Consider the following 26,951-nt stretch of genomic DNA (forward strand, 5'->3'; position numbering starts at 1 on the left):
AAACAAAGGACTAGAATTAAGAAGAGTTGGAAAAGGCTTTTTAATTAAGAGCTATTTTAATTGGAACTTAGAAGAAATCAGAAAAACCAGTAAGTAGTGGGTAGAGATGAAGTGGAGGATTCCAGCCTCAGGGGACAGGCAAAGGAAATGCTGGGAGCCAAGAGATGAGTATCTTATTCATGGACCAGCAAGGATCCCAGTGTCATTGGAGTGAAGTTTATGATGTAGGAAAAAGATTTAAGAAGACTGGAGATTTCTTAGGAGACTAGGTTATAAAGGCTTTCAATTCCAGATAGTATTTTGCATTTGATATTAATCAAGAGGCAATATTGGGAGTCTCCTGGAAGAGGTGTTATGCACTTTAGGAAAATCACTTTGATGTCTGAATATATGATGATAAGTGAAGAAAGACTTAAGGCAGGCAGACCCACCATCATGCTGTTGTAGACTCAAGTCATCCATGAGGTCTTACACTAGAGAAGTTTTAGTTTTAGAGGAGAAAGGTCTTACACTAGAGAAGTGGTAATTTATTTTTGTTTTTGTCTGAGGTTTTTGCCAGGCAATGGGGTTAAGTGGCTTGCTCAAGGCCACACAGCTAGGTAATTCTTAAGTGTCTGAGGTCGGATTTGAACTCAGGTACTCCTGACTCCAGGGTCAGTGCCACCTAGCTGCCCTGAGAAGTGGTAATTTAAAAGGAGAGAATGGAACCATATTGAAGAGATGTTACAAAGTGAAATCTATAGTCTTGACAGGTTGGACATGGGGTTGAGAGACAGTGTATAGTCAAAAATTGACACCTATGTTGCAAGCTGAGGGACTGGAACCAAAGGTGTATTACCCTCTACAATAATAGGGAAGTGGGGGGAGGGAAGGGCATGGAGAGAAGATAATGAATTTGGTTTTGGACTTACTGAATTTTAGATGTCTTGACCATTCAGTTTTAGATGTTCTGAAAAGCAATGAAGAGCAGAAGAGTGGATGGGGTAGAGCAGAGAGGATGGGTAGATTTAAAAATTATCAATATACTGATAGATACTGATAGATGGTAATTAAATCTATGAAAGCTAATTGGATTGCCAAGTAAAGTGGTATAGAGGGAAAACAGAAGGTCTATGTATAACCTGCAACAACACAATTGAAATGGAAATTGAACTTTCCAAACCTTTAAAGTATTGGGGGGAAAATGAGTGGTAGTAGTTATTTTAACTGAATTTTGGAGGATGATGGGAAAGTTTCATAGAATAATATTTGAATAGTACTTTAAAATCAGGGACATTCCAGGTATAGAAAATAACATATAAAATCATATAAAGTACATAAAAATATAAAGTCATGTATGCTCGAAGAGTAGACTAAAAGAGCAATGATAAGGTTATATTTATATTAGAATGGTAGGAAGTCTTCTAGGGCAGAATGCTTGTTGCATATCAACAAATTAAAATTTTATTGGGATATGTGTAACACTACGTGAAAAATAAAACAGAATACAAACTATATCAATATGTGACTTTCTAAGTCATTTTGCAGGCCATATAGAACTTTATGAAATGTAGTAACCCCTAGCTTTTAATTCACTGATCCAGGTCTTTAAATGCTAGGATAAGAAGTTTGAATTACAATTCCAGTAGGGCTTGGTTTAATTCAGGAAACATTAAGAACTACTGTTTAAAGCACTCTGCTAGGTAATGGCATAGTCTATGCCAGCTAGGAGTTCACATTCTATTAGAAAATTTGGTATGTATACAAATAAGTAGAAAATAATAGATCATTTGTGCAGGGCAGGGGTAATGGGTGGAGAGGCAGAGGATAATAACTGGAAGGAATTAATGGGAGTATAGCTTCTTATCATAAGATAAAGTTTCAGAGACATGGGTTGAATGACTACACTACATGGAAAGCTTCAATCAGTACAAGACTAGATTTGTGTATAAATCTAGTAGAAATGACAAGATTTAGCAAGCCCAGGAAGGTAGTAGTAATGAGTGGGTCACTGGAATTATGGAGAAAGGTAAAAGGGTTGTAGTAAGATGTTAGCTTATTAAGATCTGCAAACATTTCACTGAAACTTAGCAGGGTATCACTCTATTAAATTGATAGAACAAACTACCTCTCTCAGAGCATCTAACCCAAAAATCCACAGAAAGACCCCTGAAGTCCTGAAGAGATCCTGGAACAGAGAAGTTTTGGACAAAGTAGAGGACTGGAGTTCAGCTAGCATTTGACCTAGAACTTTGAGAATAGTTCCAGTACTTCTTACCTCTCAGCCCCAGGACCCCAGGGAATGCTTGTGGACCTTTGAGGTTTTCACCACAATCTTTCCTGACACTCCCAGTGCAACCTGATGGTTTGGCTGCCTGAGACCTGGGAAATGAGTCCCAAAAGAGCCCAAACCCAGTCAGTCCTAACCTAGCAGAGAGTAGTCTTAGGACATTCCAGGCAAGGTTCAGTACAAAACCAGGGAGCTGAGCCCCATTTCTGGAGAAGAGTCCTAGGCAAAAGCTAGCCAGGCCAATCCCTGAAGCCTGTGAGGGAACAGAAAGGACCCAGAATCCTGTGACAAGGAAGCCCTAAGCATAGCCCAGCAATGAGCCAACCATTGGAGCAATTCTTTCCAGTTAATAGTTCATTTTCGTTCCCTCCTTCCCTCCCTCCTCTTTCTCTTTCTCTCCCCCCCACCCTGTTTTCTCCCTCCACCCTTCCTCCACCAAAAAAGTATCTAATTATTATCTTCTATTTATTTGTAACCCAACATTAGAACAATTTTTAAATTACAGTTAATTCCTTCCCAGTTTTAGTGTGTGTGTGTGTGTGTTTTCATCTTTCTTTTTCTTTCCTCTTTCTTTTCTCTCATTTCTCTCTTCTCTTCCCTCCCTTCCTCTCCCAATAAATTAATTATTATCATCTATTTACTTATTTGTGTATATACTGTACACACTACCTAGCTTAGCACAGTTCCTTAAACATAGTAGGTTCTTAATTTTTGCTGAATTAAACTTTTTTTTTAGGTTTTTTTGTTAGGCAAACAGGGTTAAGTGGCTTGCTTAAGGCCACACAGCTAGGTAATTACTAAGTGTCTGAGACTGGATTTGAACCCAGGTACTCCTGACTCCAGGGCTAGTGCTTTATCCACTATACCACCTAGCCTCCCCCTGCTGAATTAAACTTAACCCTACTGAATTATAATTCAAACTTCCTATCTTCATATTTAAGACCCTAGACAAATTGGTACCATTTTACCATTAACACTGGATTATTCATATTCATTATTACTATTCTATTCTTCAAGCAGACCAACATGCCTTTCTGAGTTTATTCATGCTATTCCAGAACTATGCCTGAAATGTACCCCACCCTTCCTCTGCTGTTTCTGTTTGTGCTTAAAATTTCCCCTAAAATATCAATCACCTTGGAACAAATTTACATTCTCAAAATAAGTGTCATAACAGAACTTATGCTATAGAGGGAATTCTTATTCCATATATGTATAAATATATGTATATTTATATGTATGTATTTATGTATGTATATATGTATGTATTCCCTATGACTAGGTGGTCTCTTGGAGCTCTTTGCAATTATGTAATTCTGATCCCTGTTTATGAAAAGTAAAAGGAGTGGTATGTTGAAGGGTTCTGGCCTAAATGGTAGGGGTTTGTGGGGGAAGTGTTTGTGTGAGAGCCTTTATTTTCACTGAGATCAGGTCAGCAGTTTAGGAGTTTAGCTGCAAAATTTCTATTTAACCTCTTTTTAGGGAAATGTTAAAGAGAAATAATTTTATGTTACATTAATATGTTCTTATCCTAGTAAAGAACTGTTTATAAAAAAGAATTTCAAATAGAAAAGTGAAGATCATAGATTTAGAACTGGATGGAATGATTTGGAGTTACTTGTTTTCATCATATCTTGTAGCCAAGATCTGGAAATGAATTCCATCTCTATGACCCTCCACCATGCCTTTCTAAACATTAAAGCAGGAGTTTTAAACCTCTTTTTTACATTTCATGAATTATTTAGACAGTTTGATGACCCCTATTCTTAGAATGTTTAAATTCACAATGGATGAAAATGCTTAACTTCCTTATTGAAAATGTAATTTTTCCTCCAAACCTAAGTCAAGAATTTATATGAACCTTTGGCTTAATATCTCTGAAACTGTATTTTACTGAGTCAGACATCAATAAATCAGTAAATATTTAAGCCCCTACCATGTGCCAGACACTTGCTAGGTTCTGGGGCTTCAAAGAGGCAATCCCTAGTTCTTGCCCTCAGGGAACTTTTACACTCTAATAGGGGATGCAACATACATAATAATAAGCTTTATAGAGGAAATAGGAAATAATTAACAGAAGAAAGGCACTGGAGAAGGGTTTCTGTAAAAAGTGGGATTTTAATTGAGATTTAAAGGAGGCCCGGGAGGTTAGTAAATAAGAGAGTGGGAGGAGGAGGTTCCCAGTAAGGGGGATTGGGAGCTCTCCCTTATGTAAGGGAGAGGTTTAACCTACAAATTTCACCCTAACTTACTCTTTCAATGGCAACCTCAGAAGTAATATCTGTAGATGCCAGTTTGAAGGTCCCTCATTAGTTCAGTAGTGCTCTTTGGAGCATTTTAAAAACATACTGAAATCTATTTCACAGACTTCCAAGTAGATTTTCTTCTCAATGGTTTGGCGATTTTAATCCCTATGGCTTTTTCACAATATCAATTTGTACAACAGTACAAAGATGAACTATGCTTTGTTTTTTTCCCCAGTTATATTTTGTGAAAATTTTAGCATTCATGTTTACAAGATTTTGAGTTCCAAATTTTTCTTCTTCCTCCCCTCTTCTGAAAATGGTAGGTGGTTTGATATGGTTGATACATGGACAATAATGTAAATCATTTCCATATTAAGTCTCAGTTGTGGCAAAAGAAACAGATCTGAAGGAAAAATAATAAAAGTAATTGAAAAAATTTGGAGTCTACCAGTTCTTTATCTGGATATGGATAGCATTTTCTTTTATGAATCTGTTATACTTTATCTTTTATCATTTTGCTGAGTAGAGCTGGGTCATTCACATTTGATCATCACAGTGTCACTGATACTTTGTAGATGGTTTTTTCTGGTTCTGCTTATTTCACTTTGCATCAATTCATACAAGTCTTTCCAGGTTTTTCTGAAAATTTCCAATTCATCATTTCTTATAGCACAACATACTATTTTCATTATTTTCATAAATCACAGCTTGTTTAGCCATTCCCCAGTTAATGACCATTCCCTCAATTTCTAAAATTTTGCTACCACAAAAAAGGATTGCTATAAATACTTTATATATGTAGGTCTTCTCTTTTTTATGATTACTTTGGGATATAGACCTAGTAGTGGTATTGTTAAATTGAAGGGCATGGAGTTTGGTTTCTCTGGGTACAGTTTCATATTGCTCTCCAGAATAGTTGGATCAGCTCACAACTCTACCACCAGTGCATAAGTGTCCCAATTTTCCCACATTTTCTCCAGCATAAATCATCTTCCTTTTTTGTTACATTAACCATTCTGATAAATTGTGAGATGTCATCTCAGAGTTCTTTTAATTTGCATTCCTCTAAAGTGATTTGGAACACTTCTTCATATGCCTATAGATGGCATCTGAAAACTAATTATTGGCCTTTGACCATTCGGGGATGATTTGTGTTGTGCTTTATTATTTTTACTGTCTCAACTTTATATTTTTATAGATGAAGTGATTAAAAAGGCATTGGAATTTATTAAATAACTTATAATTTATGCCACTGGGAAAGGAAATAATTTTCTGTACAGCAAAATAAGTACACATTTATTCATTGATTCAATACTAATCCCAAACCAATAATCCAGTCAACAATCAGTATTTGAATACCCAAAGGCAATACTTAAGAACAAATAACAGCCACTTAACCCCATTGCCTTGCAAAAAAAAAAAAAACCTAACTTAAAAAAAAGCCCTTGAAAGTGAATTTGGATTTAAGTGAGGGTGCTGTGCAAAGTAAACAATCTCACTTTCTACTCTGGAGCACTAATGTAGAGCAAAGGAAGATGGAGCCAAGGGAGGGAAAAGCATAAATAAAAAAATTGTTATAACATACTCTTCATGCCCACAAGTAAAGGATTAGCTTTGATACTAGGTCTTCAGAGATGCATGTTTTAAATTTCATTAAGGGGAACACTTTTATTTCAAACCACTATATGTATCTTGTTTCATTTATCAATTTATTTGACTTTAATAATTACATAATTTGTACAATAATAAAATATGCAAAATAAATAGAAAATTACTGTCAGATTCTAAGGGACATGGCAAGTAACAATCATTTCATTTAGAACAGAAATATTGTATTCCAAGGACAATCAAATTACAATAATATCGAACTAATATAAAATCTAATTCTTTTAGCATCCCCTTTTTTCTCTAGTTTATTTTTGAAATTATGAGTAATTCCAGTTTTCCTGCAGATATATATACTCTGCATGTCATTCCATGTAATTTACAATTAAACTGAATGTCATTTCCTTGAAAAGTAGAACGATTACAAAATTCAAACATCCAGGAGGTTTTGTTTACTAATTGTTTATATACCATAAATATTTTGCAGTCTTTCATCTTTGTTTAAAACAACATTGAACAGAATCTGAACTTAATCTCTAAAAGTAAATTCAGATCATTAAATAAGTAAACTTTGAAAAGCAATCATGACTTGTCTTAAGCTTTTTATGAGAAACCTTTTTTTTATTTCATGAATTGTGCTTTGTCACAAAGGACAATTTAATTTGTTGATTTATTTCCATAGTAAGATAGAAAATTAAGTTCATAACTTTTGTTTGTATTCTATTTGAATGTCATATATTCATAGTATATGCTTTTTATATCAATATTATGTATCAGGAATTTTATCTTAATTCTTGAGGCCTGGTCTACCATGATTGTTGATTGTTGGTCTTCTTCTCTAAATAAATTTAAGTGAGGGGGATTATGCAAAATTTCACTTACTCCTCAGGAGTCACATGGATCTTGGCCTTTTTGAACTGATCTTTAACTGGTCTTGATTTGACTGACTCAAAGGTTAGCTAAGAAAGAGATGAGGCTAGGAATAACCACTTTTACCTAGCCAAAAAGGGGGGGGGGGGGCAAAATAGAAGGGGAAGACTCTCAGAGTCCCTTAGTGATTAAAGCAGATTTTGGAGGAATCCAATTTCTTTCAGTTCCTCAAGTACCATCTTCTAGATGAAATCTTTTCTGATTCTTCCCCAGCTCCTTGTGTGGTATCACCTCTCCCAAATGCCATATATTTGTTTTGTGGCTATAATCTGTCTGTTGGTCCCATTCAGAGGCTAGCTGACTAGTGGACTTTGTATAAACCTATATATTTACTTGTCTCTCCTTAGTAGTATGAAAGCATCTTGAGGGAAGGAATAAATTTCATTTTTGTTGTATCCCCAGGGTTTAGCATTGTACTAAGCACTGTTGTTGCTATTAAAAGCAAAGAATGAATGACCTCTTGTGCATGTCAAAAAAAAAAAGATCTATCTGTTTGGGGAAGAAACTCAGGGTTTCTGGCCAAAACTGAAACACTATATTCACTCTGAGTTCCTCAGGGCCCAAACTGGGACTTAATGAGACTTGATCTTGGACCTTTTGTTGGCCACCCTCTAGATATCTGAGATCAAAATCATGCACCTGCAGGGATGGGAAGGAAAGGAAGGAAGGTCCAGCACTCTGCAGTCCTTCTGGCCTGTGGTGGGGGCCACTCCTACTACTTATGAAACTGTTTGACTTTTGCATCCAGGAAGTAATGCCCTTACTTGAAAGTGAATTTGGATTTAAGTGAGGGTGCTGTGCAAAGTCAACATTCTACTCTGGAACTCTAATGTAGAGCAAAGGAAGATGGAGCCAAAGGAGGGAAAAACATAAGTTCAAAAGATATTACATAGGAAAAGACTATTCAGTCAAGGAGAATTTTAAGGAAAGAATTGTTTTAGCTATATGAGAGCCCCCCCCCATTATCTTTTGACTTTGTCTTAAGGATATAGGCTAATTAATGAAATTGCCTTTTAGATAACAGGAATTAAAATGTTACCATTTTTTTCCAAGCACTTCTAAAAACATTTATCTATCCATCTATCTATCTATCATCTTTATTTATTTATTTAGAACATTACAATTTTACCCTCTAATCTCGATTCCCTCCCCCTACATTGATCTAAGTTGAATGTGATAAGAAAGAAATCATATCCTTAAGGGAAGAAAAATAAAGAGATAGCAAAATTATATAATAAGATAATGGTTTTTTTAAATTAATGGTAACAGTCTTTGGTCTTTGTTCAAATGTTACTAACATTTTTAAACACCTAACATAGGTATTAGCTTGAGTTTGAAGATTGCTACTGTCTTTTCAAGGTCTTGGAATCCTTTTTTCTTTACTTGATTTTAAATTTATATCAGATTCAAATTTTACCTTCTCTGAGTTTTAATTATTTTAGCTATGTTTAATAAAATAAAGTCTAAGATCAATTTCCTCTGACTATTCTTTCTAATTTTAAAATTATGCTTTACTATTATTTTATAGAATTTTCATTCTATTTAGGATACAATGCAGTTTTACATTCTTTAAAAGGAAACTTCTAAACATTTGAAACAACAGTAAATTCATATTGTTAAAACAGAAAATACAAGACTCACAAAAAAAATCATTGCCTCAGCCTGAGAGGAAGTAGAGGGAAGTCTATAATTTGTTTATAGTAAACACTTACACAAATCAAACTAATAAAATGGTATTATGCTTTCTATTTTAATAAGTCATTTAACATAGTGGAACAGACTTCATGCTTCCACTGTGAACAAAAATACTTTGCATATCCTGGGGCAACATGGAAAAGTAAATAAATGTCTATTACTTAGAAAGTAATTAAATTGGTGGTAATTTTTGTAAGTGTAATAATAAACTGTCAGAAAATATATCAAAATATTGAGTACTGATATTTAACCTTCTCACCCCTTCTGCCAGTTTAACTGGCAAAATCAATTTCTCTTTTATAACTTTGAAATATTTTACACATTTTGTAAACGAGTCAGTTGTTTTAATTTGGATTTTTTTTCCTTGTGGTGCAAATCTTGTCATTTGCTAAATGCCATAATGTTTCAGAAAAGTTAAGGATAAGAAAAATCTTCTTGAATTTGACTGTTTTCTTAATCCTTTGCATAGCTAAATCCAGAGTTAAAAGCTCCTTGGAATTGGGCTTAAAAATTTAAATGTTTAGGAAATTTAGAATATCATCTTGCAGAAAACTGTTACTCTAACAATTGATTCGTTGTTGTCATTGTCTTGTCTAACTCTTTGTGATCTATGGATCATACTATCCATGGGATTTTCTTTTTAATTGAAATTTTATTTTAGTCATGTTGAGAAAAAGGAATTAAAACTAAGAGGGAAAAACCATCAGAAAGAAAGGAAAAAAAACATACAAGATGTTTCTCTGCATTCAAAATCCATAGTTTTTTTTTTCTCTGAACATGGATGTTATTTTGCTTTTTTTTAATTTAAAGGCAATAGGGTCAATGCTCAAGGTTACACAGCTAGGTAATTAAGTGTCTGAGACTGAATTTGAACTCAGGTCCTCCTAACTCTTAACAGTTTTCTCAGGATTGTCTCTGATCACTGAACTACTGAGAATGACTGCATCCATCATAATTGATCATCTCACAATATTGTAGTTAATGTATACAGTGTTCTTTTAATTCTGCTCTCTTCAAGCAGCATCAACTCATGCTCATGTTTCCATGCTTCTTTAAAGTTCAGCCACTTATGATTTTTTACAGAACAATAATACTCCATAACATTCTTATACCATAACTTGTCCAGCTATTCCCCAATTGATGGGCATCTCCCTAGTTTACATTTCTTTGCCACTACAAAAAGAGCTGCTATAAATGTTTTTTAATATATCAATGGGATTTTCTTGGCAAAGATTCTGGAGTAGTTTGCCATTTCTTTCCCCAGTGGATTAAAGCAACAGAGGTTAAGGGACTTGCCCAGGATCACATAATGAGTGTCTAAAACTGGATTAGAACTCAGATCTTCCTTACTCCATGCCCAACAGTTTATCCACTGATACACCTAGCTACCTCCTCTAAAACTGATTACTGCTAAGCTAATTGATATTTATAAGTATTATCAGCAAGAATGGGCAAAAAATACAGCACACTTTAAAATATTTTCCTACTCCAGTAAAAATGATGTTTGTCAATATGGCACTCAACTAGAATACAAATGAAGTTATGAACTTGATTTGCTATCTTACTATGGAAATAAATCATCAAATTAAATTATCCTTTGTGCTAAAGTACAATTCATGAAATAAACCAAAGGGCTACTCATAGAAAACTTAAGATAAGTCATGATTGCTTTTTTTTTTCATGATTGCTTTTCAAAGTCTACTTATTTAAAGACCTGCATTTACTTTTAGAGATTAAGTTCAGGTTCTGTTCAATTTTTTTTTAAACAAAGATGAAGGACTGCAAAATAATTATAATATATAAACAATTAGTAAACAAAACCACCTGGATGTTTGAATTTTATAATTGTTCTACTACCTTTCAAGGAAATGACATTCAGTTTAATTGTAAATTACATGGAATGATGTGCAGAGTATATATCTGCAGGAAAATTGGAATTACTCATTTCAAAAATAGACTAGAAAAAAAAAGAGGATGCTAAAAGAATTTTGGGTTTTACATTCAATATTTTCCTAAGATTACAGGGTGTTCTCATTGCATTTGATTTTGAATAAATACTTTTTATGATTTAAAAAAAATGTTTATCTATGCTTTATAAGGATTTTTGGCATAAATGATGTGCTTTATTAAACTTTCAAAATCTGTTGGAGAAAATCATGTGGGTTGAGAATTTTCTTTTAATATTATTATAAGTTTATTTTCTTAATTTTTAATTATTCTTGCATCCCTGTGTCTTAATTTTGAATTGTGAGGTTTTGTACATTCAAATAAAAGAGTATGTTAACAATCTCCCTTAACTGATAAGTTACTTTGCCTGTAGAAAAGGCCTTTGGTACCTGAGATTAATAATTGTAACCCTGCTATTGGAGGAAAGAAAGGGATCATCCATTAAGACATGAAATTTCTGATCTATCCCTTTCGTTCTACATTCATTCCCTAAATCAAGACATTAAAATGTAGGTGAGGATACAGAGATCTGCAGTCTGACTTGTAAGTATAAGGGGAACTGTGCAAGATGGGAATAGACAGAAAGTGAAAGCAAAGGTATGGTATGCTCCCAGAAGGAAGGAAAACAGTCTCTTGAGGTCTTGAATGGATTTAAGTGCTCAGCACAGATGAAGTAGGGTGAGTTTAAATGGGTTTATTTATCTGGGTTAAATAGGAGCAGGCTCTGGGGGCAAGGAGCTAGGAGTTTGGATCTGGGGTCAAAGTTTGGTATTGGTTCTGACTCATGCTCATGCTGGGGAAACACCTGGACTAGTGACAGCTGGTTTATAAACTTCCTACACATGGGTGTGTCTCACTTGGACAAGGTGACTACAGTATCTACTTGGCTATTAGAAATATATATATTAGAAACACAAGGAGTTTGATAAAATGTTTCTTCTGTTGAAAATCATTTGTATAGTTTGTTGGTTATTCATTAAATATCCTTAGTCTTTTCAAGTAACCAGCTACTATTGTTTTCTCAGTTCTATTTTTTTGTTTCCAATTTATGTATTTTCTGGTTCCCAAGATTTCCTCTGTTATACTTGTTTTGATTTGTTTAGTTTCTAATTTTTAAAAATGTATATTTACTTCACTAATTTTTATTTTGTTAATGTTTTTAGCAACATTTTTTTAAGACTGCTTTAACTGTATTCCTTTTTAGGATCTGATTGCTAAGAAACTCTGATTTCCCTGATTTAGGATGTTGAATCAGGATTAAAAGTGTGATCAACCAATCAGTCAGTAAATATTTATTTAGCAGCTCCTCTGTCAGTGCAATTAGAAATAAAAACAATCTCCCTCAGATTAATGGAGGAAGGCAATCCACAAAAAGAAGCTGAGAAGGCTGAGTAGAGGGATAGAGGAGGAAGAAAATACCTAATGTGATTTGTGGGAAGTGGTGAGAAAAAATATACTGAGCCCCCTCTCTCAATAGAGACCCTGGGGGTATGACCCTCTACATTATAGAGTCCAATCAGAAGGGCAGAGGGTATTAATGAGATGTGAATATCAGGCAAATTTACTCTGCTAGCATGATTAGATTTTCCAATAATGAGTTACCTGGGAAAGGGAAGGCATGGAGAGTTCCAGAGAAATTCAAAAGCAGTGAATCTGATGGGACTTGGGAGTAACTTGGTCCCATTCTTTCAACTGACTTGAGACTTGCTCTTTTCTTTCCCCTTGTTTCAACATTTGCTTTTGCCTTCTATTTATTAGGGATAGGAAAAGAAGCAAAGGCAGCCCTTGACCTCCAGGAACTCCCAATCTAATGGGGGAGACAACAAACAAATATGTTCAAACAAGCTATATTAAACAGTTCTTGACATCCACTCCCCCATCTACAAGTGCCTTTCCCCCCTCAAAATTACATTGTATTTATTGTGTATGTGTAAACATACATGTATTCACATACATGTTGTCTTACTCAATAAAATGGGAAGCCCTCAGGGTCAAGGGCAAGGACTCTCATGGTATTTAATAAATGGTTGGTCAGTTGCTTCAATCATTGAAGGTACTGAGGATATTTAGTCTGGTGAAGACTCATGGGGGACAGGAACACTATCATGTGAAAGATTTGGATTCATACTGCAGAACTGAGGAGCAATAGGTGAAAGCTACAAGGGGCAAATTTAGGTTTGTTGTCATGAAACAGCTTTCTAATAGTTATACATATATCTTGATAAGTGGTGGGTTCTAAAGACTTTTACTAAAGACTTTCCAACAGAAGGTAGAGGTCTACTTTTATAGTCAGGCTTCCTTTTTGTGCATAGATTAGATGCTTTGGTCCCTTTCAATTAAAAAATTTTCTGATTACCATTGCATTTAATCTAATAATAAATAGGAATAAATGTAGCCTTATGTTGGGGGTTTGAAATAGCATCATAAATACTAGTTTGGGGTGGCATATGGGTAAATAGCGATTGTTTCGTACTTCAGACTTGATAAGATTTAACAATTTGATATGAAATGACAGGGGAAATGGTAGTCACTATATTCAGTTTGCCCTGGGTAGACCACATCTGGAGTTTTGTGTTTAATTTTGGATTCCATATTAAGGAACAACATTGGGGGAAAAAGGAACAACATTGAAAACTTCCACATCATCCAGAGGAGGGCCGACAAAATGATGAAAAACTTTGAGACTATACTCTATATGAGTCATCAGAAGGAATTAGTTATGTTTAGTCTGGAAAAGGGAAGATAAAACTTGGGACTAGAAGTTGAGGGAGAATGTGATCTAACATGACTTTGACTTTTGAATGGTTGTCAAGGAAGAGTGACTATTTCTTATAATGGGTACAGTTTACAAAGAGTCACATTTAAGTATGATAGAAGATAAAAAAAAACTTTAGAGCTATTTCCCCTCCCCCCCAAATGAAAACATGGCTAGAAAATTACTTGGTATGGTATCAGCTTTATAATTTTGTCCTGCAGGTCCCATTCCAGAACCGAAATTGTGTGATTCTGTGGTCTCATACCCATGGTTTTACATCACACTCATTTGCAGTCCCCACCTAACCAAATATGTAAATTCTACCTAAAAAGATAGTGTAAAAGATCTTTCTTTATGAATATCCCACATGAATTTTCAATCAAAATCTAACCAAAATAAATACTATTTTATCCTGGACCTCTTCAATGATAAGACAAATAATAACAGTTTGATAATTGCCTATTTAAAAAAAAAAAGAAAAAAGTGAGTGTGTTATGATGTATGTGATATAAAAATCATACATTTTACATTATATTTAATTATGGTTCTTTTTGTTTACTTGTGTCACTTTGTATGTCTTTTTGTCTTTTTGTTCCCTTTGCCCTCCCTCTTGAGTATTTTATTGTATAGTTTTTCTTTATATTTATATTTTTCTTTATATTTATTTATATATATTTTTTATATTGAAGAGAAATTTTTTTAATTTATTTTATTTTTATTAAAGATTTTATTTTGATTTTTACAATTTTCCCCCTATTCTTACTTCCCTCCCCCCCACCCCCCCCACAGAAGGCAATTTGTCAGTCTTTACATTGTTTCCATGATATCCATTGATCCAAATTGAGTGTGATGAGAGAGAAATCATATCCTTAAGGAAGAAACATAAAGTATAAGAGATAGCAAGATCAGACAAAAAGATCTCAGGGGTTTTTTTTTTTCTAATTTTAAGGTAATAGTCCTTGGGTCTTTGTTCAAACTCCACAGCTGTTTCTCTGGATACAGATGGTATTCTCCAGTTCAGAAAGCCCCAAATTGTCCCTGATTGTTGCACTGATGGAATGAGCGAGTCCATTAGGGTTGATCATCACCCCCATGTTGTTTTTAGGGAGTGCAGTATATTTCTGGTTCTGCTCATCTCACTCAGCATCAGTTCATGCAACTCCCCTCCAGGCCTCCCTGAATTCCCATCCCTTCTGGTTTCTAATAGAACAGTAGTGTTCCATGAAATACATATACCACAGTTTGCTAAGCCATTCCCCAATTGAAGGACATTTATTGATTTCCAATTCTTTGCCGCTGTTATGAGTATTTTTGTACAAATGATGTTTTTTACCCTTTTCATCAACTTGAAGAGAAATTTTTGAGAAAGATATCTCAAAGATGAAAAAAATGGTAAAGGTATTGAAAATAATTCTGACTGAAGTAAAAATCAAACTATACATTGGGAAACAGTCACCTTTTCTGCATTGACTTTGAGAGATGTAAAGTATATAAGAGCCCATTATGTTTATGTTTCTGAACTATGAAAGAGCATTTGATTCACATCTAATCCAAGATCATTCAGAATCCCTTAAAAGATATAATAAGCCCATTCAGACCATCTGATCACAAAAAAGTAGAATATAAAACTATTTCTCCATATTAACATACATTTGGATGAAAAAAATCTATATTTGTCCATTAGTGTGTATATATCTGCAAGAGACCTCTTTTTTAATATCAGTATTCTACTAATGTTATAAGGCAACAGTCTTCAAAACTTAAAGGTTAATTGTCACATGAATATCGACTGTGGAAAGGCTAAAAACAGGTTGCAAAATTATGGAGAACTTCAAAGAACAGGGATAAAAGAGGTCAACAAGGAAAGATATGTTAAGAGAAAATAGTCTATTGAAGTGGCAAATGTGAGAGATGACAATCAGGAGAAGATCTTGTATTTTTTTATGTGGAAAAAGAATTATGGACAAAAAGTATGCAGTCATCAAAGTAAATAAAAAGCAGAACCTTCTTTGAACTTTTGACTTCATTGTACATAATTCAAAATGTAATGATCACTGTAAAAATGAGATTTTCATATTTAAAGTAGAACAGAAGAAAAAGGATTAATAGAATCTATTGTATACAACTTGATCTTTTTTTCTGATTTAGTTCTTTTTATTTTATTTTTAGGATTTTGATCAATGGATCCAAGGAAACATTGTTTTCATGATATAGTGTCATTCACTTTTAAGCCCAGAGATGAAAGCACTGAAAAAAATCCTTTTTAACAAACACATCTCCAGCCAGAAACTTTTTGTTATTTAGAATCCTGCTAAAATTTTACCCCACCCATTGTTTCCAAATACTGTAAAAAAGTTATAATGTGAACACTTATTCACCATCATGGAGACTGCCTCTACTTCCCTGGCAGCTTAAATCCTTGGTTTCCTTATGAATTAGAGTAAGAGAATTGTTACAATTTCACCAAATTCAGTCATTGTAAACTGAGATAACTCTTGGCTAGTGTTGATTTTGTAAGTGTTATTCATGCTTGTCATTTTTCAATGTAAGGCAGAATTCCTTTTTTTAAAAAGTTCAGACAAACAATTTTGGGATGGAATAAAGACTAGATTTATGATTTGCCTAGTATGACAATAAAGTTTGCTCTTTCAAAAGTATAATTCATATTATTTTCAAAACTGCCTTACTTTTCTATTTTCTATTTTCTTCCTGAATTTCCCTTTGTTGTCTCTTTGATACATTTTAAAAATGCCTCAATTATCTTTTTTTTTTGTGGGGGCAAGAGCCTTGCCATCACTATTCCTCCTCCAAATAAAAAAAAGAAAAACAATATTTGTAAAATGAGCATGATCAAGAAAAAAACAATTCACATATTTTCATGCTTTCAAATGGATGTCCACATGTACAACTTTTACCTCTATTATCAGGTGGTATATATATATATATATATATATATATATATATATATATATATCATCATTGGACTCTGAAATATGAGGTCTTAAAATCTCAATATTATTACTGTATAATCCTCTTTATTCTCCTACATTAGTTCATATAAGTACTCCCAGATTTCTCAAAACTGTCCTTTATTTCTGAAAATAAAATATAGCTTTATGCCATAATTTGTTCAGTCACTGGACAACAAAAATAGCCGTTCTAAATTTTTTTCCCTTTTATCTCAAGACTAAAAGTGCTTGCTTGTTCTTTATTTCTGATCTGAAGCTGAAGTGACTGATTAAAATGCTAAGCACTTCCAAGCTAATGTCATTGTTCATTCCTTTTTTTTTTGAAGGATGGTAAATACCTTGAAGCTATTTGTAGACAAAGCAGATATATTTCTCCAATTATTTTATTCTTTTTTAAGACATATAAAATTATAGTATAATAATGACTAAAATTGCTTATGATTAAAAATAGTTCTAGGATTGTAATGCTAAAAAATTTTATATGGTTGTCTATTTTGTCTCTACAGCCAAATATTAGCTCCAGGAATATATAAAACAAGTCAGTATCCTAGCAACATGTTATTCTGTATCCTAGCAACATTTGGTAGCCTCTTTCTACAGGGACATTGTTAAATACAGATATGCATAACAATCACATATAAACTATTGGTAGATGAATAAGAGATTATCCTCACTTTGTAATATTTCCAAATCTCTAGGTTCTTTGCTAAATAAGAGAACCTTATTTTTTTGTTTTTTGATAAATGAAGGAACAAGCTAAATTTTGTACAACACATAAGTTAGATTAAAAAACCTAATAAAAGTGTGAGGAAATATCGGGCACTGAATATGTGCCCAGCAATAGACAGGTTTTTCTAAACAGATTTAATCACACCCTAAATTAGCATACTTATCCCTCCTATCCTCACTTCAACACTCAATTATCTTCTCAGACTTGTCCCTTCCCAGACTGATCTGTATCTGAGCATTCATATCACTACCTTTCTCACCACAAAGTCAGCAATGCTTTTGATTTTTTATTTTAGGTTTTTGCAAGGCAAACGGGGTTAAGTGGCTTGCCCAAGGCCACACAGCTAGGTAATTATTAAGTGTCTGAGGCCGGATTTGAACTCAGGTACTCCTGACTCCAGGGCCGGTGCTCTATCCACTGCGCCACCTAGCTGCCCCTAATGCTTTTGATTTTTCAACTAGCATTAATTCTTAATGCTGCTCTCTCTCTAGTTAGTGTAATAGTGCCCATAAAAGAGAGTAGTTTCAAAAATAAAAAGAGAAATAACCTAAAAAAAGAGTGAGGCAGCTAGGTGGCGCAGTGGATAGAGCACCGGCCCTGGAGTCAGGAGTACCTGAGTTCAAATCCGGCCTCAGACACTTAATAATTACCTAGCTGTGTGGCCTTGGGCAAGCCACTTAACCCCGTTTGCCTTGCAAAAACCTAAAAAATAATAATAATAAAATAAAAATAAATAAATAAAAGAGAAATGACTTGCCACTGTATGGTAAATAAATTTACTTTGGAGATGGGATTTATTTGTGTGATGAGAAATTGTTCTTGGGTTTCAACAATCACCTTTTCTCCCAAGTCCATACCTGCTCGCCTTCTTCCCCCACCACCACCACATGCTCATTCTTGGGCTTCAGAAAGTTATCTCAGGTACCTGTGAGACACAACCCTCTCCACCCTGTAGTTAGTCATCCAAAAGGACCCTTAGTTCAAAGAAAAAACATGTAATGAAATACCATAGTAATAAAAATAATAACAGACCAGTCACCATGAACTTGGAGTTCATTTTCCCATAAATACCTCCTTCAGAGAGAAGAGTAAATATGGCTAGAAATCATATGTGGAGGGGGTAATTCAGTGCTGACTGCGTGTCATTTCCCTCCCGATGGTCTAAGGCTTTCTTGCTCTTTATAGTACCACCTTTTATTCTGTCTCAGAATGTTGTGGTTTTTTCCCCTTGAATAGTGGCAACACAGCTCTATCACTTGTTCTTTAAATCCCTCTACAACCCCCTAGAGGGAGTTGGTGTAAACTAGGCTTGACAAAAGAAGGAAAAAATAGATTGGAATCATTTCTTACTTGGAACATAATGATTACTAGTTCCTGATGCCAAGTGGCAATATAATAAAAGGAAAAAAATATTCCTTAATGAAAATACAAGACTTATTAGATATTTTTTCCTTTTAAAAAAAACATTGAATAAGCTATAGAGCTGAGATATACAGAGTACCATATTTACATTTATAAATATTCATAGTATAGGACTTTGCCTGTTTTTCTTTCTTGAGATGGTATATGTATTTTTCCTCTCATTAAAGATGACAACATTCTAGAAAATAAGTATTTGCACAAGCCACTTCTTAGCTCCTGTACTTGCTAGGCTTCTCACCTAGGCAATGAGACTAGACTTGCCCCAATTAACAGGACAGGTCAGACAATTGAGGGATGTGCTGACACAAATCATCAGCCTTGAACCTTATAATCACCTGAAGTATACCTCACTGTTTACTAAACCTGGGCTCATTCCCAATGGCTAGCAGAGTACCCTGTCTTCTAATCTCCCCATTCCTGTGATCCTGAACCCCCAGGCTGTCTCTCAGTCTCAGCTGTCCACAGCCTCATTCTAATCCTCTCAGCCCTACTCCCACTACAGATCTGCCTTCCCTTTCCATTGTGCATTCTGGAGTACCTATTCCATAATTAACAAACTTTTTAAAAAGTGACAAAAACAAAAAGCACGTTTTAGAAAAATATTTTGCTACATTTTTCCTTTATGAATTTTGAACTCAGCAAAATCTATTGCTTATAATATTTTCTTCAAGTATACCATATATACTTAAAAATTATAAAGCCTTAGACTGAAAAGTATGTCATAATCAGTTTAAAATCAGATAATAAGCATTTAAGTGTCTACCATGTGCTTGACATTTATAGACTATAAAACCATTCTTAGTACCAAATTCATGTGCTGAGACTTTGATAGAATTATTGTTATTCTACTTGGATAGCAATCCAGAGAGTTTAAACTTGATTGTATAGAATAAAGATTATCATTCAATCTTCACTGACAGTTTTTAGTTTCTAGTAAAGATTGAATACTTCCCCATAATATACTTAATTTTTTTTAACAAAGTGCACAATTCTTAGATACTTAATCTGTATACTACATTTTTTTTTAGATATGTCTGGAAGTGTTACTATAACCAGTACTGAAGAGATGTTTGAAAAAGCCAGAGGGGAAACAGTTCATTTGCCTTGCAAATTTACTCTTGACCCTAAAGACATAAACCCATTACTAATTGAATGGATTAAATCATCACCTGATAGCCAAAACAGTGACCAAGAGGTAAGTATTAATAAACATTCCATAGAAATCTTTCTGAGCATTTACTGTGCATATAACATGTCATAATTTGGGGACATTGGGAAAGGGTCTGGATCCATTCGTGATTTAATCATAGTAATAAACTTAGCATGGAAAATCCTTCCACTGATAACAGCTCATTTATTATTTAGATTTAGATAGTTGCCTGGGGTACTGAGAGATTGATTCTTAGACTAACCCTGTATCCACAGGGCCACTATTGCTTTCAAAATATAGCCTTAGAAATGACCTACATGTCTAGTGAGTACAGATGGTAGGTACAGATAATCACAAATTAGAAATGAAAGAGACCAACTGCCCCATTTTACAGATGAGTAGACTGAAATCCACTGAGATGGTGCCCAAAGTCTATCCACATGGGGATGTCATTGCCAGAATATAATTCCATATCTACCAAGTCCAGTCCAGCTGTTCTTTACAATATTCCATAATTAGTCCTCATCATACTACAGCACTCCAATGTGGGATAAAGGTGACTCCTAAAGGCTTTGTAAACGAAGTATTAAGTTTTAGCAGCTTTAATCATTTTAGAAATGTTTCCAAGAATACTGTCAGTGACTGACTCTCTTTTTTTTGTTTGTTTGTTTTTTTAGTTTTTGTTTTTAGTTTTTTTGACTGACTCTTTTAAGGAGCAACCTAGCAAATTCGGAGAAAGGCTTATCAAGAATAGATAGGGGCTGGGGTGGTTAGGTGGTGCAGTGGATAAAGCACCGGCCCTGGAGTCAGTAGTACCTGGGTTCAAATAAGGTCTCAGACACTTAAAAATTACTTAGCTGTGTGGCCTTGGGCAAGCCACTTAACCCCATTTGCCTTGTAAAAAATAAATAAAAAATTAAAAGAATAGATAGGGGCAGATTGATACAGAAAAAAATAGAAAGTCCTTTACCAGTGAAAGTGGAAGACTAGCTCTTTTTAGGAGTGAATTAGTTTAATTATTTGTCTGGTGTCAATAAATGTCCTTTCACATAAGGTTAACTGAATGGTTCTAAGAATATAAAGTCCTATTGTGCTTATTTTTTATTGATTAAATTTCTATTTAACTAGGTAGAGCAAATTTCAGTTTTCAAGGCTCCCCTTCATCAGATCTCTTAATTATACAAAATTACTTTACAAGTGCAAGTGCAATTACATAAGTAATTCTGTTTAGCAAGATATGATGCCATAAAACAGAAGTTACATGCTCCACAGAACTTTGATATTTACGTGGAAGATGGTCTCTAAACAAGATCCAAGAGGAAACATTCTGCATCTTTGTTGAAGTCTTCAAGATGTTTGTATTTATGGATAATTGCATTTAGCTCTAAGACATTGTAATATTTTTAAATCAGATCTATTTATTCAAAAGAGCTTGACCTAACAATGCATGTAGGAAAAACTGGTGAAATAGGCATATTGTGCAAATTATAACATGCACTTAGTCTTTCATTCCATTGCATTAGTATATCAGTACATATATCAAGGATAGGCACTGCAGGTGAATAAATATTGGATCTAGAGTTAAGAGAAAGCTGTTTGGATCTCATTTGGGAAGTAGAACAAATATATTGAACATATAATTGCAAAGTGAATATGTTCAATAATTCTAAACTGCTCAGATGAAAAAAAGAAAATTTAAAGCAAAAATATTTTACCATTGATCCTGCATGGTCGCAGATCTTAAAACATTCTGAAAAATCAGATTTGTTGATGACCCAGAGATGCTTGGTAATATTAAAAGTTTGAAGCACATTTTAAATGATGCACAAAAACTAGCATAATGAATATAATTGAGGAAATATGATTGACAGTGTAAGTGGGTAGCTGTATAGTGAAAAGATGGAATAATATATGAACTGCCGAAGTCTACTGCTATTCAAATTATAAAAAAGATCTAGAGAAAATATAGACATCCTTTTTAACTTAAAAAACTTAATTTTATACTGAATTTAAACACCCAAAGAGCATAAACATATTTCCCAAAAAAAAGTGTTCTACATGAAATTGTGACCTTTTTAAAAATACTATCATTTCTTTCAAAACTGTCCTGCTTGTTTTCTCAGTTTCTTTTGTCCTTTAAAATGTGACTATGACCTTTTTTTCTTCCATTACTGCTACTTCCCCACCCACCCCAATTTAAAATGATAGCAAAAAAAAGAAACTTTGTCACCTATAACTATATATAATCAAGCAAAAGTCTACACAGTGACCATGTATGAAATTTGTCTCATTGTATAACTTGTGTCTCTCACTTCTGTCAGGTGTTAGAAAACATTCTTTGTCATAGACCTTCTGAAGATATGGTTAGTTATTGAATTGATTAGCCTTTCAAAGTTGTCTTTAACTTGTTGCTATCTTTATTTCATTTGTTCTCCTGGTTCTTATTCACTTCACTCTGAATCATTTTATACTGTTCAAGAATCCCTGAAATTGTCTCAGTCATAATTATTGCTATAAATGTTTCATTATATCCATTTGCCACAATTTATTCAGTTATTTCCATATTCTTAATTTTGAGTAAAGATCTTTTCCATAACTATGGATCTTTAATGTGTCTTTTTAATGTTCCAATACTAGATGTTAATAGCATATCATCAGTAAATAGTGGCTAACCTTGTCATTAACAAATCCCAAGGAAAGCTAGGTGGTTCAGTGGTTAGAGGATGGGCCCTGGAGTCAGGAGGACCTGAATTCAAATTTAGCCTCAGACACTTAATACTTACCTGAGTGACCTTGGGTGAGTCACTTAATGCCATTACCTTGCAAAAAAAAAAAAACAGAAAAAGAAAAGAAATCTCCATCTTTTGATTTGAGCCTTATATAAGATGTTTCATTTGTTTCCAAAAGCAGGATTTCTAGCATGACACTTGTTAAACATTTGATATCCCTTCTCAATACCAAGTGTATAACCAGTGTATATCCAATGCCCTAAAAGTTTTTTTGTAGTCAACTATGTCACAGTCCTGAATAATTAAAAAGAAAATTATTATGAGCTGAATTTTTACTATAAACACAAATAATTAAAAAATCAGACCTATCTTACGGATAAAATCTTTAAAGCCCCCAAATTTGGACCATTAACACTACTCAATTAGGGAGAGGGTCTGAAGGCAGGGCAGTGTGTTATTATATCAGCCTTACATTTTATTTTAGCAAAAATAAAATCAACTAAATTGAAATAATCAACAAATAAAAAATTTGCATGCTCCATGCTACCTTCTGAATTTATAAGAAGCTTCTTCATGACCGTTAATTTTGCTTCCACATCTTATGTAAGCATCATAAGTACACACCTGAATTGGCTAAAGTCATATCTATATGTGATACTGTAGGATATGTACAGTTACAATTATGTACATGTTCTAGTTCTATTGATCTTGTGTCACTTCATATGTATTTCCATGTTTCTTTCTATTTCTATTTTTTATTTTTTTCTTTTATTAAAGATTTTACTTGAGTTTTACAATTCCTCCCCCACCAATCTTACTTCCCTCCCCCCACCCCACCATGGAAAGCAATCTGTCAGTCTTTAATTTGTTTCCATGTTGTACATTGATCCAAATTGAGTGTGATGAGAGAGAAATCACATCCTTAAGGAAGAAACATAAAGTATAAGAGATAATAAGATTAGACAATAAGGTATCTAGTATTTTTTCCCCTAAATTAAAGGGAATAGTCCTTGAACTTTGTTCAAACTCCACCGCCTCTTTATCTGGATACAGATGTTTTTCTCCATTCCAAACAGCCCCAAATTGTTCCTGATTGTTTCACTGACGGAATGGGCAAGTCCATCAAAGTTGATCATTGTCCCCATGTTACTGTTAGGGTGTACAGTGGTATTCTGGTTCTGCTCATCTCACTCAGCATCAGTTCATGCAGATCCCTCCAGGCTTCCCTGAAATCCCTTCCCTCCTGGTTTCTAATAGAACAATAGTGTTCCCTGACATACATATACCACAGTTTGCTAAGCCATTCCCCAATTGAAGGACACTTACTTGATTTCTAATTTTTTGCCGCTACAAACAGGGCTGCTATGATCTATTTCTATCTTTACAATGCTATTTCATTGTTTAAATATAACATTTATTCTGTCATTTGCTATCCATTACTTTGTCTTCAGATAGAATTATAGCATGTGCCCAGTTGTTTTTTCTTTTTCTGTTATAAATAAAGCAATTACAGAAACTGTATAGCAAAGACCCTTTTTTGCTTAAATGATAAAATGTAAGAATAGAATCACTGTCACTTTTACAACTTCATTGAATATTGTTATTGCTCTCTAAGAAATTTGCAGTAGTTTACAATGACACAAGAAAATAATGGAATCCCGTTTCCTTGCAGCCTCACCAATATTTAATTTCATATTGAAGGGCTATTTTTTCTTGTTTTGGGAGAAAAATCAGATATAAGTGCTGTTTTGATTTGCATTTTCCTAATTTAAGCATATTTGTCCCTAATTTATCCTCCTGCCTTTAGAAAAGAATTATCTTTTCTTGTTTCTTTAACCATAATCTCCATTGAGAAGGGAATATTCTCTAAGGAGAGGCTGCAAGGTGACAAGCAACCAACTTTCTTCAGATACAAGTGGTAATTTAATCATTTCAGTCATGTATGACTCTTTGTGACATTTGGGGTTATCTTGGCAAAAATACTGGTTTGCTATTTCCTTCTGCTCATTTACAGATGAAGAAACTGATGCAAATAGTCAAGTGACTTACCCAAGGCTACATGGCTTAGTGTCTGAGAACACATTTGAACTCAGGTCTTTTAACTCCAGGTCCAGTAATCTATCCATTGTACCACTTATTTGCCCCAAATACAAGTAGCATAGATGAACACAATTTCTTTTAGGAAATTTATATTCATATAAGCCATTAGGAAGAAGGGGCCTTAGAATTATCTAGTTCATTCCCTTACCTTTACAAATAAGGAAAATGAGACCAAGAGAAATGTAACATGGAGCTGATTAGTGGAAAACTGAATTAATTCCTGGCCTTCTGATTCTTAGTCGATTGGGTACAGGTAAAAGAATTACTGAATTATTCCAATGAATTGAGGGAGTTATGGGTTCCAAGTTCAAATTTTGGTGAACTTCTCTTATCCTCAGTATCTTCATCTATAAAATGATAAGATTTCAGATCCTGATACTCTTTGAGTATGTTTGTTTACATTACATTTTGGAAAGCTTTTTTTTACATGTTTTATGATTGAACAAAAGACTGACTTTGCATTTCACTTTTTTACATATTTTTAAAAGATGTAAATTTATTCTAAGAACTCCTTTTATAAAATTGTCATATGACTATAATTTTTTTATCTTATAAATTCCTTCCAAATATGTAGAGCACAAACCATTCATGTCTGCCCCCACTGTAAGTGAGGGACTTTACTTGTTTTCAACTGATGTTATAAATGTAAAGTATTCTGGTTGTCCACTTGTCATCCTTTGCCTTTTCCACATGCTCATCTTCTCTTTCTAGAATGTAATTGATGACATCTTTTTTTCTTCAATATTTATATTTGGTAGATTGCTTTCTGAATTAAATAGTTTTTTAGAATATTACCCTAGGATAAAGAACTTATGGATCCAGGTCCTGCACTGCATATTGAGTTTACAAAATTTGATTGAATACTTAGAAGTAGGATATGTAGCAAAAATTTAAGATACAGAAGGTAAACTTATAAAAAAGAAGAGTAACAATAACTAATATTTAACATTTATGTAGCATTTAACATGCCAGGCACCATGTAAAGTGTTTCATATGATTCTCATCTAATCCTCACAACAACCCTGGTAGGCTGGTACTCTTAATAGGCCCATTTTACAGATCAAGAAACTGAAGTGAATAGTTTTTTTTTTTTATGGTAAGGTGTTTTTTTTTTTAAGTCACTTGTCCTAGGGGTTACACAGTTTGAACTCAGATTTTCCTGACTCCATGTCCAGCACTCTACCAATTGTACCACTTAGCCACCTCTAGAGATATTTTTGTTAACCTACAGTGACATTCTTGTAAATAAAATAGGGTGGAAATAAGAATAGTGAAATAATTCACTAAATTAACATAGCTAATTCCGAGTTTGGTATTTTCTCAACTTGCTTGGTTTCTATATTTTAGAGCCTTTGTAAAAGCCATGTTTGCTTAGTATAGTGCAGGAGAATCCAGATGAAACTTTGTTCTATACAGATTTTTGCCAGCTGATATTTAGAATTATGAATTATAGCAAAATTTTAAATAATGAGGAAAGTAAAAAAGTCCTTGATTGTTAGTTTATTTTTGTACCCTTTCTGTGAGACCATTAAACTAGAATGACATTTTTTTCCATTATTAAATTTTTGGGGGGAGGAGACCTGAATTATTTTTATTTTAGATTTTGATAAAATGGTTATAATTAAATTGAACTCACTTGAAAAGCCATTAGAAAAAAAAAAGAAAAAAAGAAAAGCCATTAGAAACTAAAACTGCACTAAAACTTTTGGAACATCCTTTGCTTCTTTGAGGTAATGATACAAATTGAAACTCCTTTCTCCTACTAGTCTTTGTTGCCAAATCCAATTACCTTTTCTCAATTCTCATTCTTCTTGACAATGTTATTCATTCTCTTCTCCTTAATGCTCTTCTTCTCTCTTAAGTTTTCAGGACACTACACTTTCTTGGTTTCCCTCTACTTGTCTGAGCACTCTGAGCACTCCTTTTCTTTTGCTGGTTCCTCCTCCAGATTATGCCCTCTAACTGTAGGTGTTCCTCTGGATTCTATCCTTTGTTGTCTTTTCTCTCTTTACACTGGTAACCACACTTGGTAATGTCATCAGCCTTCTATTGTTTTAATTACCATCTTTATACTAGTGCTTCTCACATCTGCCTATCTTGCCTCCAATCTCTCTGCTGACCTTCAATCTTCAACTACCTTTTAGACATCTTGAACTGGATAAGTCAGTAGACCCCTATCCAAAAAGAACTCATTATCTTTTTCCAAACTCTTTTCCCAAACCCTACTTTGTCTATTAATGTAGAGGGCAACACCATCATTCTGATTGCAAATTAGGAGACATCCTTGACTCTCTCCATCTCCATTCTGTTGTCAAGGCCTATCTCACCTTAGTAACATCTCTTTAATATGTCCTTCTATCATCACCACCACCACTCTATTGTAGACTCTCATCTTCCTGAACCT

General features: G+C 33.9%; 1 protein-coding gene across 1 annotated transcript in view; it reads left to right on the top strand.

The window, feature by feature from the left end:
- The window catches only part of CXADR (CXADR cell adhesion molecule), a 41,612-nt gene that overhangs the window by 3,512 nt on the left and 11,149 nt on the right, over positions 1-26,951 (top strand). The window contains exon 2 of the mRNA XM_074213828.1: positions 19,597-19,763. Within this exon, the coding sequence (XP_074069929.1) occupies positions 19,597-19,763 (167 nt within the window). The remainder of the gene's footprint in view (positions 1-19,596; positions 19,764-26,951) is intronic.

This window comes from Macrotis lagotis, chromosome 1 (genome assembly GCF_037893015.1).
Source record: "Macrotis lagotis isolate mMagLag1 chromosome 1, bilby.v1.9.chrom.fasta, whole genome shotgun sequence".
Classification (NCBI taxonomy): domain Eukaryota; kingdom Metazoa; phylum Chordata; class Mammalia; order Peramelemorphia; family Peramelidae; genus Macrotis; species Macrotis lagotis.